This window comes from Panthera tigris, chromosome C1 (assembly GCF_018350195.1).
Source record: "Panthera tigris isolate Pti1 chromosome C1, P.tigris_Pti1_mat1.1, whole genome shotgun sequence".
Taxonomy (NCBI): domain Eukaryota; kingdom Metazoa; phylum Chordata; class Mammalia; order Carnivora; family Felidae; genus Panthera; species Panthera tigris.
The window spans coordinates 120,730,732-120,749,529 of NC_056667.1; the positions used below are offsets into that span (position 1 = coordinate 120,730,732).

At 34.0% G+C, this 18,798-nt stretch overlaps 1 protein-coding gene across 1 annotated transcript in view; it reads right to left on the reverse strand.

Moving 5' to 3' along the window:
- The window catches only part of DPP10 (dipeptidyl peptidase like 10), a 646,469-nt gene that overhangs the window by 31,485 nt on the left and 596,186 nt on the right, over positions 1-18,798 (reverse strand). Inside the window, exons 18-19 of the mRNA XM_042994282.1 lie at positions 12,110-12,208; positions 11,935-12,004 (exon numbers count right to left, since the gene is read on the reverse strand). Coding sequence (XP_042850216.1) covers positions 11,935-12,004; positions 12,110-12,208 — 169 coding nt within the window. The remainder of the gene's footprint in view (positions 1-11,934; positions 12,005-12,109; positions 12,209-18,798) is intronic.

Consider the following 18,798-nt stretch of genomic DNA (forward strand, 5'->3'; position numbering starts at 1 on the left):
CCCTTCCCCTGTTCATGCATGTTCTCTCTCTCCCTCCCTCAAATAAACTTAAAAAGAAAGAAAAGAAAATTAAAGAAAAGGAAAAAGAACTGACTCATCCAGACATGGTGTCTGCCTCTATGGGGCTTCAGAAAAAGAGTGTGGGCTCTTGGACAACCCCATTGGTTCAAAGATCAAGGCAAGACACTGTGGTCCCATGAGCATATTATTCAAAATTATAAACAATATCCATTGTTTGTTGAAAGTGTGTTTATGAAAAAAGCAATGATGTTATCTTGATTGTGGGACATGCATGGCTATATAATTTCACTCACTACATCTGTATCACTTAATTATATCCTGCTATTTAATGGAATAATTATACAGAACAGAGCTGACAAACAGCTCACTTCCATCTAGATGACCATGTTGCAGTGCTCTGATATGCATAACACTGATTGATGAAGCTCTAGATAAAAATGAATCATGCTTTCTAGTTAGAATGGCTTAGTGTGAAAACTAATAGTGATCATGTCATTTGCTTTCTGGACATCATCCATTTATTCACTCAATATGTTTTTGTGGAGTGACTCTTACTCCAAAAGCTAAACACTAGGAGGCATATGGCATGTGTAAAGATTTTTTTATGTTTTCTTAAATTGTTTAAATATTCCATAAACCATTCTATGAATTATTTCTCTCAATATTCACTTCTAGACTGTGGATCTTCCTCCAGAAACCTTGGTCCAAAATCTAGTGAGAGTCAGAAATTTTCTAAATAGTGTGTAAAGACATCCTGACAAAAATTAGAGTAAACTAGAAAAGTGACCATATGATTGATATGATTCAAGATATATGGAGAGACTTTGGACAGAAAGCTGTGGCTGTAGGAAGAAACACAGATTTGGAATTGTAATAAGTTACAGACGGCTGGATAAGGAGGGTGAAAGAAAGCTTCAGGAACATAAGACTTGATGGATGGCCATAAATTTATTAGAATTTGAAGGAAAATGGATGGAAGAAGAAACAAAGTCATAGAGGCATTCTGGAAATTAAGGTAATTTGTTTCACAGACACTGCCTCCCAGAGTTAGACCTTTGTCAAGTGTAGCATGGATAAGTTGAACATGAAAGAGTAGAAAATGGAAAGGAATAGTGATTTCTTGGCACTGAACGAAACTCTCCAGATCCATACTGCTTATCTTCATGGATATAGCAAACAAACAACCTTTCATCTTTAATAAGAGTACCTCTATCTGGATTGCTTCCTACCAGGGTCTAGGCATTTAAGTTCATATTTATTTATGTATAAAATAAACATTTATAACTGTAGGCTATCTCAATCCTTAGTTTTGCACTATTAAAAGAATGACAGATTAGTAAGTTTTTTTAGGATTCTTCTATATGTGCCAGGCATTATGGAGACACATTTAACAAATCTAAAAAAGGATTATGTATTTCAAGATGCTTGTGATCTTTTTATCTTCCCACAGCCACTGGCATAGTTTTTTGCACATAAAGCAGCATGTAAATGTGTTACACTAAATTATGTATATATGAGTAGAAAATAAGAATACTAAAAAAAAAAATTCAAGATGATAAATGCTGAAATGGATATACATGTATATAGTATAGTTATAAAGATGAATATAGACACTGGGTTCTTAAGGGCTCCCTATAATGTTAAATAGAAAGACAGGAGAAAGATAATTAGGTATCCAAAAGGAGAATACAGAATAGGAAAGAGAAGGGTGGTCATGACTCCATAGAGACCACTGTAAATGGAGGTCATGAGATTTATCTGTAGTGGTAATGCTTCTTAGCTTTTCTATTACAGTAAAATAATACTGTTACCATTGATTCACTTTTACTTCCTATATCATAAAATTAGGTTTGGGTTTCAGAAAATCTGGCCATACAGAGATCCTCAGAGGACCATTTCTTCTGAGGTTCCATAATGAAGATTTGGTAGAAAGGGAATTCCAAACTGTCAGAGTCTACTTTCTTCAAGGCCAGTCTTCCTTCCAGCTACTCTGGTATTTGCTGCAGCCTGTCTCCAACTAATGCAGTCATCTTAGAATTTCCTGGATGTAATTCCATCTGTACAGGTGAAGAAATGACTTACAGTCTGTTAAGTGCTAGATACACTATACAAAAAAGCAAAAAAGTAGTGACACCAAAATCACCAAATCATATCTTAGCATCATTTAAATAATAGTCACTTTATTATTCCTCACTATCTAATCATCCATTTAGGTAAAGAAAATAAATATTTATTATTATTTTTTTTTACAGTGGGGACTCTACTTGTCACTGCAGATACTTTAGTCTTAAAAAAGATATGCCTTTAAATTATAAGCAACCGGCAAAAACAGCTAAAAACCGCTTAAGCCATTCTCACCCATGTAGGTTTCCAAGCATAAGTATTTTAGAAATGATCAGCTTAAAACACTATACCACTTTTTAAAATGACATCAAAAAAGAAAAATCCTGGGTTGGTTTAGTAAGTCCTATTCTGTAAAAGTTCTGGGAATTTACCTCTGAAAAACAAGCAGTTTGGATGAAGTAAATTAACATTTAGTATAATCAGCATATATAAATAAAAATACTTTCATTTAGGGGCTCCGGGATGGCTCAGTTGGTTAAGTATCCATTTCTTGATTTGGGCTAAGGGCGTGATCTTACAGTTGTGAGACAGAGCCCGTGTCAGGCTCCACGCCCAGTGTGAAGCCTGGTTGGGATCCTTTCTTTCCCTCTCTCTCCCTCTCCCCCAATCACTCTCTCTGTCTCAAAATAAATAAATAAACTTAAAAAATACTTTCAAGGCACCTGGGTGGTTCAGTTGGTTAGGCATCTGACTCTTGGTTTCAGCTCAGGTCATGATCTCATGGTTCTTAATGTTTGTTTATTTTTGAGAGACAAAGAGATAGTGCAAGTGGGGGAGGGGCAAAGAGAGAGGGAGACACAGAATCGGAAGCAGGCTCCAGGCTCTAAGCTGTCAGCACAGAGCCTAACATGGGGCGCGAACCCAGGAACTGTGAGATCATCACCTGAGCCAAAGTTGGACGTTTAACCTACTGAGCCACCCAGGTGCCCCAATCTCATGGTTCTTGAGTTTGAGCCCCACATTGGGCTCTGTTCTGACAGTGAAGAGCCTGCTTGTAATTCTCTCTCTCCCTATCTCTCTCTGCTCCTCCCCCACTCATGTTCTCTCTCTCTCTCTCTCTCAAAATAAAGAAATAAAACTTAAAAAAAAATACTTTCATTTTTCCCTGTATCAACCAAAAATTAGCAAATTCTGTAGGCCTGACTACATTATTTTACCTGCTTTTGTAATGAATGTCTATTAAATAATTTCATGGGTGCTGAATTACATATTACATAATTCTACTGATAATTAAAAAATATTTTCTGAAAGTATATTTTTAATTGTATGATATGTGTAAAATCAAATAGCTTTCAAAGACCATAATGCCTACTGGATCATCTTTCTCCTCCATAATTTTTTCATGATCTTTGACATTTTTATTTTTTAAGTTTTTCATTTTAATTCTAGTACAGTTAACATACAGTGTTATATTTTAGGTATATAATATAATGATTGAACAATTTCATATCCCAGTGCTTATTGTGCTAAGTGTATTCTTTAGTTCCTATCATCTATTTCACCCATCCTCCCACTCACCTCCCCTCTGGTAACTACCCGTCTGTTCAATAAGTATAAGTAATTGTAAGTATAAATAGTTAAGAGTGTGGTTCTTGGTTTGTCTACTTTTCCCTTTTTGTTTCTTACATTTCACATGTGATTGAAATCATATGGTATTTGTTCTTCTCTGATCAACTTATTTCACTTAGCATTGCCCTCTCTAGTTCCATCCATGTTGTTACAAATGGCAGTATTTCATTCTTTTTATGGCTGAATAATATTTCACTCTGTGTGTGTGTGTGTGTGTGTGTGTGTGTACACACACACATATATATATACACATCTTATTTATTCATTCATTTGTTGATGGAACTTGAGCTGCTTCCATAATTTGGCTATCGTAAATGATGCTGCAGTAAACATAGGGGTGCATATTGCCTTTCAAATTATTTTTTTATATTCTTTGGGTAAAAACTCAGTACTGGATCATAGAGTAGCTCTATTTTAGTTTTTGGAGGAACCTCCATACTGCTTTCCACGGTAGCTGCACCAATTTGCATTCCTACCAACTGTGTGTGAGGATTTCATTTTCTCTAAATCCTTGCCAACACCTGTTGCTTCTTATGTTGTTGATTTTAGCCATTCTGATAGGAGTGAAGTGTTACCTCATTATGGTTTTGATTTGCATTCCCCTGGTGATGAGTGATGTTGAACAGCTTTTCATGTGTCTGTTGGGCATCTGTATGTCTTCTTTGGATGTCTGCTCATGTCTTCTGCCCATTTTTAATTGGATTATTTGTTTGCTGACTGCTGAGTTGTATCAGTTCTTTATATATTTTGGATACTAACCCCTTATCAGATATGTCGTTTGCAAATATCTTCTCCCATTCCATAGGTTAATTTTTGGTTTTGTTGATTTTTTTCCTTTGCTGTGCAGAGCTTTTTATTTTGATATAGTCCCAATAATTTATTTTTGCTTTTATTTCCCTTACTTTAGGAAACGTATCTAGAAAAATGTTGCTATGGCCTATGTAAAAGTTACTTCCTGTGTGTGTTCTCTTCTAGGATTTTTATGGTTTTGTGTCTCACATTTAGGCCCTTAATCCATTTTGAGTTTCTTTTTGTGTATGGTGTAAGAAAATGGTCTGGTTTCATTCTTTTGCATGTAAGCTGTCCAGTTTCCCAATACCGTTTGTTGAAGAGACTGTCTTTTTCCCTTTGGATATTCTTTCCTGCTTTGTTGAAGATTAATTGACCAGATAGGTGTGTGTTTATTTGTGTGTTTTCTATGCCATTGATCAGTCTTTTGTGCCATTACCATACTGTTTTGATTACTACAACTTTGTAATATAACTTGAGGTCTGGAATTGTGATGCCTCCAGCTTTGCTTTGCTTTTTCAAGACTGTTTTGGTTATTCATGGTCTTTTGTAGTTCCAAACAAGTTTTAGGATTATTCATTCTAGTTTTGTGAAAAATACTAATGGTATTTCAGTGGAGATTTCATTAAATCCGTAGACTGCTTTGGGTAGTAAAGCTATTTTAACAATATTTGTTCTTTTAATGCATGAGCATGGAATATCTTTCTATTTGTGTTTTCTTCTATTTCTGACACCAATGTTTTATATTTTTCAGAGCACAGCTCTTTCACTTTCTTGATTTAAGTTTTTCCTAAGGATTTTATTATTTTTGGTGTAATTGTAATTAGGAATGCTTTTTTAAATTTCTAATTCTTTTGCTTCATTATTAGTGTATAGAAATGGAACAGATTTCTGTACATTGATTTTGTATTTAGCAACCTCACTGAATTCATTTATCAGTTCTAGTAATTTTTAGTGGAGTCTTTTGGGTTTCTATATATAATACCATGTCATTGCGAATACTGAAAGCTTTACTTCTTTACCAAATTGGATGCTTTTTATTGGTTTCTCTTGTCTGATTACTATGACTAGGATTTTCAGTACTATGTTGAATAAAAGTGGAAAGAGTGGACATCCTTGTCTTGTTCCTGATTTTAGGGAGAAAGGTCTCAGTTTTTCACCATTGACCATAATGTTAGCTGTGAGTATTTCATATATGGCCTTTATTATGTTGAGGTAGATTTCCTCTAAACCTATTTTTCTGAGGGTTAGTATCATTAATGGATGGTTTACTTTGCCAAATGTCTTTTTCTGCATCTATTAAAATGATCATATGGTTTTTATCCTTTGTCTTATTGATGTGATGTATCATATTGATGGATTTGCAAATGTTGAACCACTCTTGCATCCTGGGAATAAATCCCATTTGATTTTGATGAATGACTTCTTTAATATATTGTTAGATTCAATTTGCTGGTATTTTGTTGCAGATTTTTGCATCTGTTTTCATCACAGATATTGGCCTGTAGTTCTCTCTTGCTCTCTTTCTTCCTCTCTCTTTATTTTATCTGGTTTTGGTATCAGGGTAATGCAGGCCTCATAGAATAAGTCTGTAAGTTTTCCTTCCTCTTTTATTTTGGAATAATTTGAAGAGAAAAGGTATTAACTGTTCCTTAAATGTTTAGTAGAATTCCCCTGCTAACCCATCTGGTCTTGGATTTTTGTTTGCTGAGAATTCTTTAATTACTGATTCAATTTCATTGGTAGTAATTGGTCTGTTCAAATTTCTCTTGCTTTCTCAGTTTTGGTTTAGGTTATATGTTTCTAGGAATGTGCCCATTTCTTCTAGGTTGTCCAATTTGTTGCCATGTAATTCTTCATAATATTCTTATAATCCTCTGTATTTCTGTGGTATCAGTTGTAATTTATCCTCCTTACTTTCTGGTTTTGTTTATTTAAGTCTCTCTCTTTTTTAATGAATATGGCTAAATGTGCTTCAGAATTGTTTGGTCTTTTCAAGGAATCAGCTCCTAGTTTCATTGATCTGTTCTAACCTGAGTTCCTTCCTTCTACTGGTTTGGGGTTTTGTTTGTTCTTTTTCTAGCTCCTTTAGGTGTAAGGTTAGGTTGTTTAATATTTTTCTTGTATTTTGAGGGACTTTCTCTGTATCCCAAGATTTTGGATCCTTGTGTTTTCTTTTTTATTTGTCTCCATGTATGTTTTTCTTTGATTTCTTGGTAGCATCTTATTTAACATCAATGTATTTGTGTTCTTTCAAGAATTTTTCTTGGGGTTGATTTATAGTTTCATAGATATGTGGTCAGAAAAGAAACATGGTATGACTTCAATCTGTTTGAATCTGTTCAGACTTATTTTGTAGCCTACTATCTGTTCTGCAGAACATTCCATGTGCACTTGAATGTATATTCTGCTTTTTTAGGATGGAATGTTCTGAATGTATCTATTAGATTTATCTGATCCAATGTGTCATTCAAAGCCAGTGTTTCCTTGTTGATACGCTGTTTGGATGATCTGTCCATTGATGTAAGTGGGGTGTTAAAGTCTGCTACTATTGTATCACTTTTGATTACCTCATGTTTGTTATTAACTGCTGTATTTGGGTGCTCCCATATTGGATGCACATTTATTTGTTTATAAATTTTATGAGAGAAAGAGTAAATGTGCAAGCAGGAGAGGGGCAGAGTGTGGGAAAGAATTTTAAGCAGGCTCCACAGTGTCTCACAATAGTGAGATCATGACCTAAGCCCAATCAAGAGTGACTTAACTCACTGAGACCTCAGGCACCCCTCAGTACATAAATAGTTGTAATTGTTATATCCTCTTGTTGGGTTGTCCCCTGAATGATAATATAGTGCTCTTCTCTTCTGCTAGTCTTTGTTTTAAAGTCTATTTGTCCAATACAAGTATTGCTACCCTTTCTATTCACATCCATTTGCATGACAAATGCTTCCCCATCCCCTCACTCTCAACTTGCATGTATCTTTAGGTCTGATGAGTCTCTTGTATGCAGAATATAGATAGGTCTTGCTATTTCATTCATTTTTCACCCTCTGTCTTTTGATTGGAGCATTTAATCCATTTACATTCAACGTAATTACTGATAGGAAGGTATCTATTATTATTTTTTATGGTTATTTATAGTTCTCTGTTCCTTTCTTCCCTTGCTTTCTTCTCTCATGATAACTCGGTTTTCTTTAGTGATATACTTGGATTCCTTTCTCTATTTTTTTTGGCATATCACTGGTTTTTTATCTGTGGTTACCATTTGATTTGTATATAACATCTCTGTATGTAGCTGTCTACACTGAGCACATTTTAGGTGTATGGTATCATACTTTACATCCTTTTATCCTCATCCCTTTGAGTTCCTTGACTTATTTTTATAAATATACTTATTTTTACTGCTTTTGTGCTTCCTACTTTCCTTACTCTAGCTCATGGTCTTTCCTTTCCACTCAATGAGTCCCTTATAACATTTCTTGTAGGACTGGTTTAGTGGTCATGAATTCCTTTAACTTTCGTTTGGAAAACTCTTTCTCTATCCTATTCCTTTCTTGCTGGATAGAATATTCTTGGCTGCAGATTTTTCTCTTTCCGCACTTGGAATACATCATGCCACTCCCTTTGGCTTGCCAGATTTCTACTAAAAAATCAGCTATCAGCCTTTTGATGTTTCCTTTTTATGTAACTGCTATCTTTTCTTTTGCTGCTTTTAAAATTCTCTATCACTACTTTTCCCAACTTAATTACTATGTATCTGGGTGTGGACTTCTTGGGTTGATTTTTTGAGGGGATCTCTGTGCCTAGTAGATCTGGATTTCTGTTTCTCCAGATTTGGGAGGTTTACAGCTATTATTTCTTGAAATTTTCTGTCTCCTTTTCTTTCTCTTCTCCTTCTGTGATCCATATAAAGCAAATATTATTACATTTGATGGTGTTGTTGAGTTCTCTAAGTCTAGTTTCATTCTTGAAAAAAAAAATACACACACACACTCATCTGCTCAGCTTGGTTACTTTCTATTACTCTGTCCTTCAGGTCACTGATCCAATCCTGCTTCATCTAGTCTACTATTTATTACATCTAGCATATTTTTAAATTAGTTTAGTGTATTCCTTATCCATAATCGGTTCTTTTTTTTTTTTACCTCATTAAGTGTCCCACTAATGTTCTCTACTCTTTTCTCAAGTCTGATGAGTATCTTTATCATCATTACTTTAAATTCTCTATGAGACGTATTACTTATCTCCATTTTGCTTTGGTCTCTTGCTGTAATTTTTTTATTATTCTTTTATTTGGGACATATTCCTGTCTCCTCATTTTGTATAACTTTATGTGTAGGTTTTTGTGTGTGAAGGGAGACAGCCACATCTGCACTTGCAAGTAATGTCCGTATGAAGAAGAGGGTCTTAGTGTCCTGCTGTATAGTGTCTGCTGTTCACCAGAACCTGGTGCAAGGTCTTCTATGTGTGATGTGTGAACCCTGCTGTTGTGGCTGAGCTGCTCTTTCCTTCAGCCCAGTCATCTGCAATAGCTTTCTTTGCTTGTTGTGGGCAGTGTTTACTCCCTTGTAGTGTCAGTGGACCAGTCTGGGAATGCCTTGGACTTGAGTTGAGTCAGACCAGGCATTTGCCAAAGACATTAGCACCAAACTGCAGGACACTTTCCCTGGTTGCCCTCTGAGAAGATTTCGTTGGCGGGTGGGGCATGCAGTCAGACTAGTTGTTGGCCTCTGGCCCACTGCTATGTCTTTGACTGGTGTGTGTGTTTTATCTTTCCCTCTCTCAGGGGCATGAGACACAGTGGAATGGTGCTGACTATTGTAGGGGCCGCTTTCACGCTGCCAGGGCTGCAGCACCCACAGGGAGGGCGGGGGCTAGTAACCTTTGAGTGCTGCCATTTTTCTGTAGGCAGGGCCCTGCAGCACCCAGACTGAGAGACACTGTCTGAAGGGGTGGATCTGTGGAAGCTGATAATTTTAAATATTAAAATTACTAGTACCAAAAATAACTACGTTTGTGGTTTCAATTTGTTAAACACTACATGCAAGTGTTTATCCTCCACCAAACACTATGGTGACGTGTCTCTATAAATTATCCCAAGTTATCATCTCCAACTTTTATTTATAAGGAAGCTGAAGCTTAGAAAACATAAGCAATGTATTGGTAAATCTTTGAGCTGAGATTTGAACCCAGGCTACCTGACTCTTAAATCAGTAACTTTATTGTACTATCCTGCCTCTAAAAAAAATGATTATCTCTTTTTAACAACAAAAATTGTCTTGTCCTAATCTCTTACAAACTAATTTCTTCTTAAAAACAAAAAGTCACTCAGACTAAACCTCATATTGGATACCAAAACGAGCCCATTAGTTTCTCTGACTCAAGGCTACACAGAGAATCTGTAACTTCTACTTTTTCCCCCCTATGTGTGACATTATTCTGGAGCCAATGAATAGGCAAGCGAGGATAATTTCTTACACATCTATGTGAACAAGTGAGGCATGCTTCACAGAAGAATGCCTGGTAGGGTTCTTTTCCCCGAGAACCACATCCCCGTCACACAGTGAACAAAAAGAACAGCCCCTTTTGGAGATATGACTGAGACAGAAGACAGGGTTAAGATTTTTTTCTTTTTTGTTTCATTTTAATGCCTTAAATATTTTCATATATTTTAATGCCTTAAAATATTTAATGCCTTTCAAATATTTTAATGCCTTAAAAGTTTATTTTCAATAAATCACATATATAATTCAATTAGGGATTGAAAACAGGTAGTGAAAGAGAAGAGACCTATAAAAGAGCAAATAACAACCTTCTCAGCAAGCCACCAAGAACTTCCAGGGCCTTCTGGTTATTAGGGACAAAGGAGAACCAGATGGGCATGACAAACTAGATGAGGTCAAGGCATTAACATTAGGAATAGATACTGGAGTGTGGGAAAATATTAAGTATAATATTTTCTGTGTTTAGCTGCTTAAAATTAAGTGACAACTTGTTTCTATTTATTAAAGAATCTAAATAAAGTCAATGCAATCTGTATACAAATAATGAACTGTAATCAAAATAATTAAAACAATCATACGTGCATGACACTTTACATGTTGTATTTCATTTAATCTAAAAAGCAGACATAACAGGTAGGCTGTACTTTAATGCTTGTTTTATATTTGGAGAAACTGAGTCTTATATGAGGTTAAGTAACTTGCTCAAGGACACAGCTAATACATGACAAAACTGGAACTTGAAGCCAGGAGGTTTGATTTCACAGACTGAATACTTACCCTCTATATTAAATAGTCAACAAGTAATGTTATTTTCATTTCTCTTTTCCTATTAAGGCTCTGATATAATTACAGACCATTTTAAGCATTGTCATAGCAATATTCTGGCTGGTTTCTTAATAAGGAAAATAATAACTCTTGAGAATGAAATGCTACATCTATATCAGTTTAATCAACCATTACATGTTATGGGCCTCTGTGCCTAATGCTATATGTCAAAGTATGATCTCACAGAAAGTACGAATGAATTCAGTTCCAAGTTGGAAAAAACCTAAAAGGTTTTCTGAGCATGGCGGGTGCTTCCTGCTGGCCATGAAGCCAGGAAGGAAAACTGGCAGGAGTGACACAAGTATAAGCATTGTGGTTTCAGCAATGGAAGAAAATGTTTCCTCAATGTTGCATAAGCAACTGATAAAGAGCATAGGTCCTAACTATGACAACATAGATGCACCTTAAGGACATTAAGGACCTAAGTGAAATAAGCCAAAAAGTCAAATACTTCATGATTCCACTCTCATGAGGCATCTAAAATAATCAAATTCCTAGAGGCAGAGAGTAGAATGGTGTTTTCCAGGGGAGGGGGAAATGGGGAGTTGCTATTCAGTGGGTATAAAGTTTCAGTCATTGAAGATGAGTCAGTTCTAGAGATGTGCTATGCAACACTGTGCCTATGGTTAACAGTACTTTACTGTGTGCTTAAAATTTGTCAAGAGAGTACATCTCATATTAAGTAGTCTTCCAATAACAAAAAAATGGCTTTTATGAACCCAGCATAACTTTGATATGACAAAAATATCACAAGAAGGAAAACAATAGACCAATATTATATATGAAAACAAACAAAATGAAAAAGTGAACATAGGGCTTGAGTAATTGCTAAACAGATATCATAAACCAAACCATATGTGTCACTATTCCCAGTAGTAACATCGAATTCAATTTCAGAGGTAAGAAGTACAAACAAATTACACATCCCTGCATATTATTTAATGGTGGTGTCCTTGACAAATCCATACCACTGACAGCTGCCCCAGTTAACTACACACATAGGACTTCTTTTGTTTTTTAATCAGAATGCTGTCGTGTGAGGCATATGAAAAATTATAAAAGCTTTATATTCCTTCATTTAAAAAACAAATGAAATACTTACATTATTAACAGAAGAGCATACTGGTTTCGGTCCGTAAAATCTTTGGGAAAGGACAACTGTAAAGGAAGTTCTTTTAAAGAAAGAGCAAAATATTAAAGATGGAGAGTCATTTACATGTAAAACTATGATTCATAGAAAATTGTTGTTAAATAACATAGCATGCACAAAACTTTACCATAGTCATCAATATGAAGCATTTTAATTTCTGACTTCACTATCTTCTTCTTCAGGATAGCTTCCTTCAGCATAGAATTGCTTTCCAATATAAAATACTCTATAAATCAAAAAAGTTAATTTAAATAACTAACTACTATGTATTGATCAGGAATAAGTGCAGCACAACAAATAATCATCCAGTGATTGTCATTTGCTAAGCACTGTGTGAGGCACTGATTAAACTCTTTAAAATTCTTCTCCTTGTAGATTTCTACAAGTTTTCTAACTGACCTTTCTTATTTCAGTGAAATTTTGTCCACATGCCCTATTCTTGGAATTAACATTTACATCTTCAAAATGCAAATCTGATCATGGTCCTACTCTGCTTAAGAATATTTAAAAGAATTCAAAGTTATCTAGGACCCAATGAAATGACATTTACTATGCCCAGGCATAGTAAATAAAGTATAATATATAAATAAATATAGTAAATAAAATAAAATATAAAATTATTGGAAATATCAGGAAAATATTACCCATGATGAGTAAAAAATCCAGTCAATAAAAATAACCTAGAAATAATACAAATGATATAATGGATTGAAAATAACATTAACATAGAGAATATAATTCTATCGCTTGTGTTTATTAAGGTGAAAAAAAAATAGGCATGAGGATCTTAAGGGGATATATGAATGAAATTTAAAAATAAGACACAAATTAGAATTCTAAAGATTAAAAACAGTAAAATCTGATATTCATAAAAACTATAAGATCTAAAATGAAAAAAATAGTAGGTGGGATTAGTAGCATAGTAGATACTGTAGAAGAAACAATTAGTGAATTTGAGACTATGGCAAATAGACAATGTAAAAAATAAAAAAATCAAAAAACAAGTTGACAAACCATGAAAAGAACATCAGCAACTTGTTGGAATTTGAACATCAGCAACTTGTTGGAATTTTTATTGATACATTAAATCTATAAATTTATTGGAGAGATTTCACATAGTGAGCCCTCTAATTCATAAGTATGTATGTATATCCACTGAGCCTTTAAGATCTCCCAGCAATGATTGTTGTTTTTCATTTTAGGGGACTTTCACATTTTTATTAGATTTATTATTGGATATTGTCAGATTTCTTGTTACTTTAAACATTTTGAACTATTTTCAAATTTTGCATTGCATTGTATTTCATAAAACAGTTGATTTTTGTGTACTATAACTGTAACCATGAAAAATTCACTCATTGCTAAAAGTTTTGTGAAAGTGTCTCAATTCCATATTTTTGTTTGGTTTGTTACAGGTATATCTTCGGCAAAGAAAGATAGTTTTCTACTTATATTTCTTTTCTTCCCTCATTTCATTGGCTAAATAATACAGTGATGCATAGAGGGGTGAGAGTGGACATTCTTCCCCAATATTGGGGGAAAGCAGTCAGTCTTTGAATATTAAGTATGATGTCAGTTGTAGGATTTTTGTAGATTCCAATTCATCTTATGAAGGAATTTCTATTCTTTCTATTATTAATTTATTGTTACTGGTTTTCATATTTATCAAATTTTTTCTTCTAATCCTCAGCATTAACAGTAAAATAAGGTGAATTACATTGATTGATTATTGAATATTATAGCAATCATGGATTCTTCAGGTAAACCCAATGTACTCATAATATTCTTTTACAAACTGGCAAATTTTACTTGCTGGTATTTAGTTAGCAAATTTTGCATCTATATTCATTAAAAAGGTCTTCCTTCCTCCCTCCCTCCCTTTCTTCCTTCCTTGTTTTTATTATTATTTGTCCTTATAATGTTTATGCTGGATTTGGAATTTGGAATGCTGGCCTTATATTTTCTGAGATTTTGTGTAAGCTTGGTATAAATGTATTGAATATTGCACAGAATGCACCAGTGAAGGTAACTGGAATTTTCTTTGTGGGAAGATTTTTTTTAGTAGATAATGAGATATTTTTATATTGTACTTACCCTGCCTGTTTAGACCCATTTCATCTAAAATATGAAGTTTACTGCCTTAAGATTACTTATAATATTCTATTACTATCATTCTAATGTGTGTAGGATCTGTTATTAACATTATGTAGTTCGTTAATGAAAATGGATGATGAGAATGTACATTTTCTTTGGTGACTGTACAGAACTTTATCAATTTTATTGATCTTTAAAACAATATTTACTTCTGTATATTTTCTCTACTGCTAGTCCATTTATGTCATCATTTATTTCCACTTTTTATTATTCCTCCCTTCAATGTAATTTGCTTTTCTTTTTCTACCTACTTAAGGCAGAAGCTTAGATAATTGATTTCCTTCTTTACAAAGCAAGAATTTAGAGCCAAAATTTCTTGTCACATTGTCAGGTGTTTTTCTGTGGCTCAAAATATTTTCTAATTAGTGTTCTAAATTATTCTTTGATTTATGTCCTACGTAGAAGTTCAGGTCTCATAACAAAACATTCTCAGCTCTTCTCCATTCCTTATTTTGGCTTCACTTTTGAAAGCTCTTTTCTAATATCATTATCCAGGTTAAGAATTATGTTTTCTTTTTCAGCATCATTTAATTAATTAACTTTAATTCCAGTACACTTAATATACAGTATTATAGTGATTCAACAATTCTTTTTTATTTTTTTAATGTGTGTTTATTTTTAAGAGAGAGAGCAGGGGCGCCTGGGTGGCTCAGTCGGTTAGGCGTCCGACTTTGGCTCAGGTCACGATCTCGCGGTCCGCAAGTTCGAGCCCTGCGTCGGGCTCTGGGCTGATGGCTCAGAGCCTGGAGCCTGCTTCCGATTCTGTGTTTCCCTCTCTCTCTGCCCCTCCCCCGTTCATGCTGTGTCTCTCTCTGTCTCAAAAATAAATAAACGTTAAAAAAAAAAAAATTAAAAAAAAAAAAAAAAAGAGAGCAGGGAAGGGGCACAGAGAGAAGGAAACAAAATCTAAAGCAGGCTCCAAACTCTGACCTGCTAGCACAGAGCCCAATGCAGGGCTCAAACCCACGAACTGTGAGATCACAACCTCAGCTGAAGTTGGACGCTTAACCAACTCAGCCACCCAGGCGCCCTGTGATTCAACAGTTCTATACATTACTCAGTGCTCATCATAAGTGTATTGTTAATCTCCTTCACTTATTTCACCCATCCCCCACCCCCCACCTCTGGTAGCCATGTTTACCAGAGTAAACTGGTCTGTAGTTAGACTCTGATTTTTGGTTTCTCTTTTTTTTCCCTTTCGTTCATTTGTTTTCTTTCTTAAACTCCATATATGAGTGAAATCATATGGTATTAGTCTTTCTCTGATTTGCTTCACTTAGCATTATACTCTGTAGGTACACCCATGTTGTTGCAAATGGCAAGATTGTATTCTTTTTTATGGCTGAACAATATTCCTGTGTGTGTGTGTGTGTGTGTGTGTGTGTGTGTGTGTGTGTGTGTGTGTGTATCTCACATCTTCTTTATCCATTCATCTATCAGTGAACACTTGGGCTGCTTCCATAATTTGGCTATTATAAGTGATGCTGCAATAAACATAGGGGTACATATTGCCTTTCGAATTAGTGTTTTTGTATTCTTTGGGTGAATATCCAGTAGTGTGATTACTGGATTGTATGGTACTTATATTTTTAACTTTTTAAGGAACCTCCATACTAGTTTTCACAGTGGCTGTACCAGTTTGCATTCCCACGGATAGTGCACGAGGATTCCATTTTCTCTCTTTATTGCCAACATTGTTGTTTCCTGTGGTGTTGATTTTAACCATTCTGATAAGAGTGAAGTGATACTTCATTGTGGTTTTGATTTGCATTTCCCTGATAATGAGTGATATTGAGCATCTTTTCATGTGTCTGTTGGCCATCTGTATATCTTTGGAGAAATGTTTGTTCATGTCTTCTGTCCAGTTTTTAAGTTGATTATTTGTTTTAGGGGTGTTGAGTTGTATCAATTATTTATATATTTTGGATGCTAACCCTTTATTGGATATGTTGTTTCAAAAATATCTTCTCCCATTCTGTAGGATATCATTTAGTTTTGTTCATTATTTCCTTCACTGTGCAGAAGCTTTTGATTTTGATGTAGTTCCAATAGTTCATTTTTGCTTTTATTTCCCTTGCCTCAGGAGAACTATCTAGAAGATTAGTGCTACAGCTGATGTAAGAAAAATTACTGCTGCCTGTGCTCTATTCCAGGATTTTTATGATTTCATGTCTTACATTTAGGTCCTTATTTTGTGTTTATTTTTGTGTATGGTGTAAAAAAATGGTCCAGATTCATTCTTTTGCACGCAGCTGTCCAGTTTTCCCAACATCATTTGTTGAAGAGACTGTCTTTACCCCAATGCACTTTCTTGCCTCTTTCATTGAAGATTAATTGACCCTATAATTGTCAGTTTACTTCTGGTCTTTCTATTCTGCGTGTCTATTTTGTGCTAGTACTATATATATGTACACACTACATTATGTATGTATTATACTATATTATATATACACAGTGCTATATATATGTTATATAATTACTACATATATACTATGTACATACAGTACTATATGTAATATACATAGTATATATATTATATATATACTATACATATATACTATATATATAAACTATATATCATAATATATACTATATAGTCGATACTACATATATAGTATAGTAATATGTATTACAGTATATACAGTACTATGTACATTATACTATACTAGCATATATACTAGTACTATATTATATATAGTACTGTATATACATCACATATAGGTAGTAATATGTATTACAGTATAGTATATAACTATATATAGTATAGTAATACAGTAATGTATATTACAGTATATACATAATAATATATAGTACTGCATATATAGTATACGTATATATAGTACATAGTATATACAGTATATATGTAGTAATAATATCATATATAGTACTGTGTATATAATACATATATAGTGTGCATATATTTACATATATATACATATATGCATATAGTTCTGGCACAAAATAGACACTTAGATCAATGGAACAGAACATATACTATATTCCAGTATGTAATTATTATACAGTATGTGTATATTATACATTATGGATATACTATATATATGTGGTGTGTGTGTGTGTGTGTATATATAAAATACTCTATATTATTACTACTACTACTGCTACTACCACTACAGCCTGTACTATAACTTGAGGTCTGAAATCATGATACCTCCAACTTTTGCTTTTTCAAGATTGCTTTGACTGTTAGGGGTCTTTTGTGGTTTCATACAAATTTTAGGATTATTCTATTTCTTTGGAAAATGCTGTTCATATTTTGATAGATATTTCATTAAATCTATAGATCCTTTGGGCAGTATGGGCATTTTAACAATATTTGTTCTTTCAGTACATGATCATGAAATATGTTTCCATTTCTTTGTGTCCTCTTCAACTTCTTTCATCAATGTTTTATGGTTTTCAGAGTACAGATGTTTCACTTCCTTAGTTCATTTTATTCCTAGGTATTTTCTTATTTTTGGTGCAAATGTAAATGGGATTGTTTAAATTCTCTTTGCTGCTTTATTATTAGTGAATAGAAATGCAACAGATTTCTATATACTGATTTTGTATCCTGCAACCTTACCAAATTCATCTATTCCATTAGTTTTTTGGTGGATTCTTTAGGGTTTTCTATATATAGTATCATATCATCTGCAAATAGTGAACATTTTATACTTCTTACTCACCAATTGGATGTTTTCCATTTCTTTTTGTTGTCTGATTGCTGCTGCTTGGACTTCCACTATCATGTTTAATAAAAGTGAGATGTCCCTGTGTTTTTCCTGACCTTAGGGGAAATGCTCTCAGTTTTTCACCATGGAGTATATTGTTATCTGTGGCTTTTTCATATATGGCCCTTATTATGGTCAGTTATGTTCCTTCTAAACCTAGTTTGTTGAGGGTTTCATCATGTTGTACCCTTTCAAATGTTTTTTCTACATCTATTGAAATGATCATATGGTTTTTATACTTTATCTTAGCGATGTGATGATTCATGTTGAGTGGATTGTGAATGTTGAACTATGCATGCATCCCAGGAATAAAACCCATTTGGTTCTGGTGAATGATTTTTTTTTTTTTTTTTTTTTTTTTTTTTTTTTGGTTAATGTAGGATCCAGTTGGCTAGTATTTTGCTGAGGAGTTTTACATCTATGTTTATCAGAGATACTGGCCTATAATTCTTTTTTCATAATGTCTGTATCTAGTTTTGGCATCAGTGTAATGCTGGCCTCATAGAATTTGGTAGCTTTCCTTTCTCTTCTGCTTTATGGCATATTTTGAGAGGAATAGTTATTATCTGTTCTTTAAGTGTTTGGTAGAATTCGCCTGTGAAGCCGTTTGGTCCTGGACTTATTTTTGTTTTGGGTTTTTTGACTACTGATTAAATTTCATTGCTTGTACTCAGTCTGTTCAAATTTTCTATTTCTTCATGATACAGTTTGGGGAGGTTATAGGTTTCTAGGAATTTATCCATTTCTTCTAGGTTGTCCAATTAGTTGGTATATAACCTTTCATATTCCTTTATAATCCTTTTTATTTCTCTGGTGTTAGTTGTCATTTCTCCTCTTTCACTTCTGATTTTCTTTGAGTCCTCTCTGTCTCTCTCTCTCTGTCTCTCTCTCTCAATTATTTAATTATTTAATATTTTTGATGAGTCCTGCT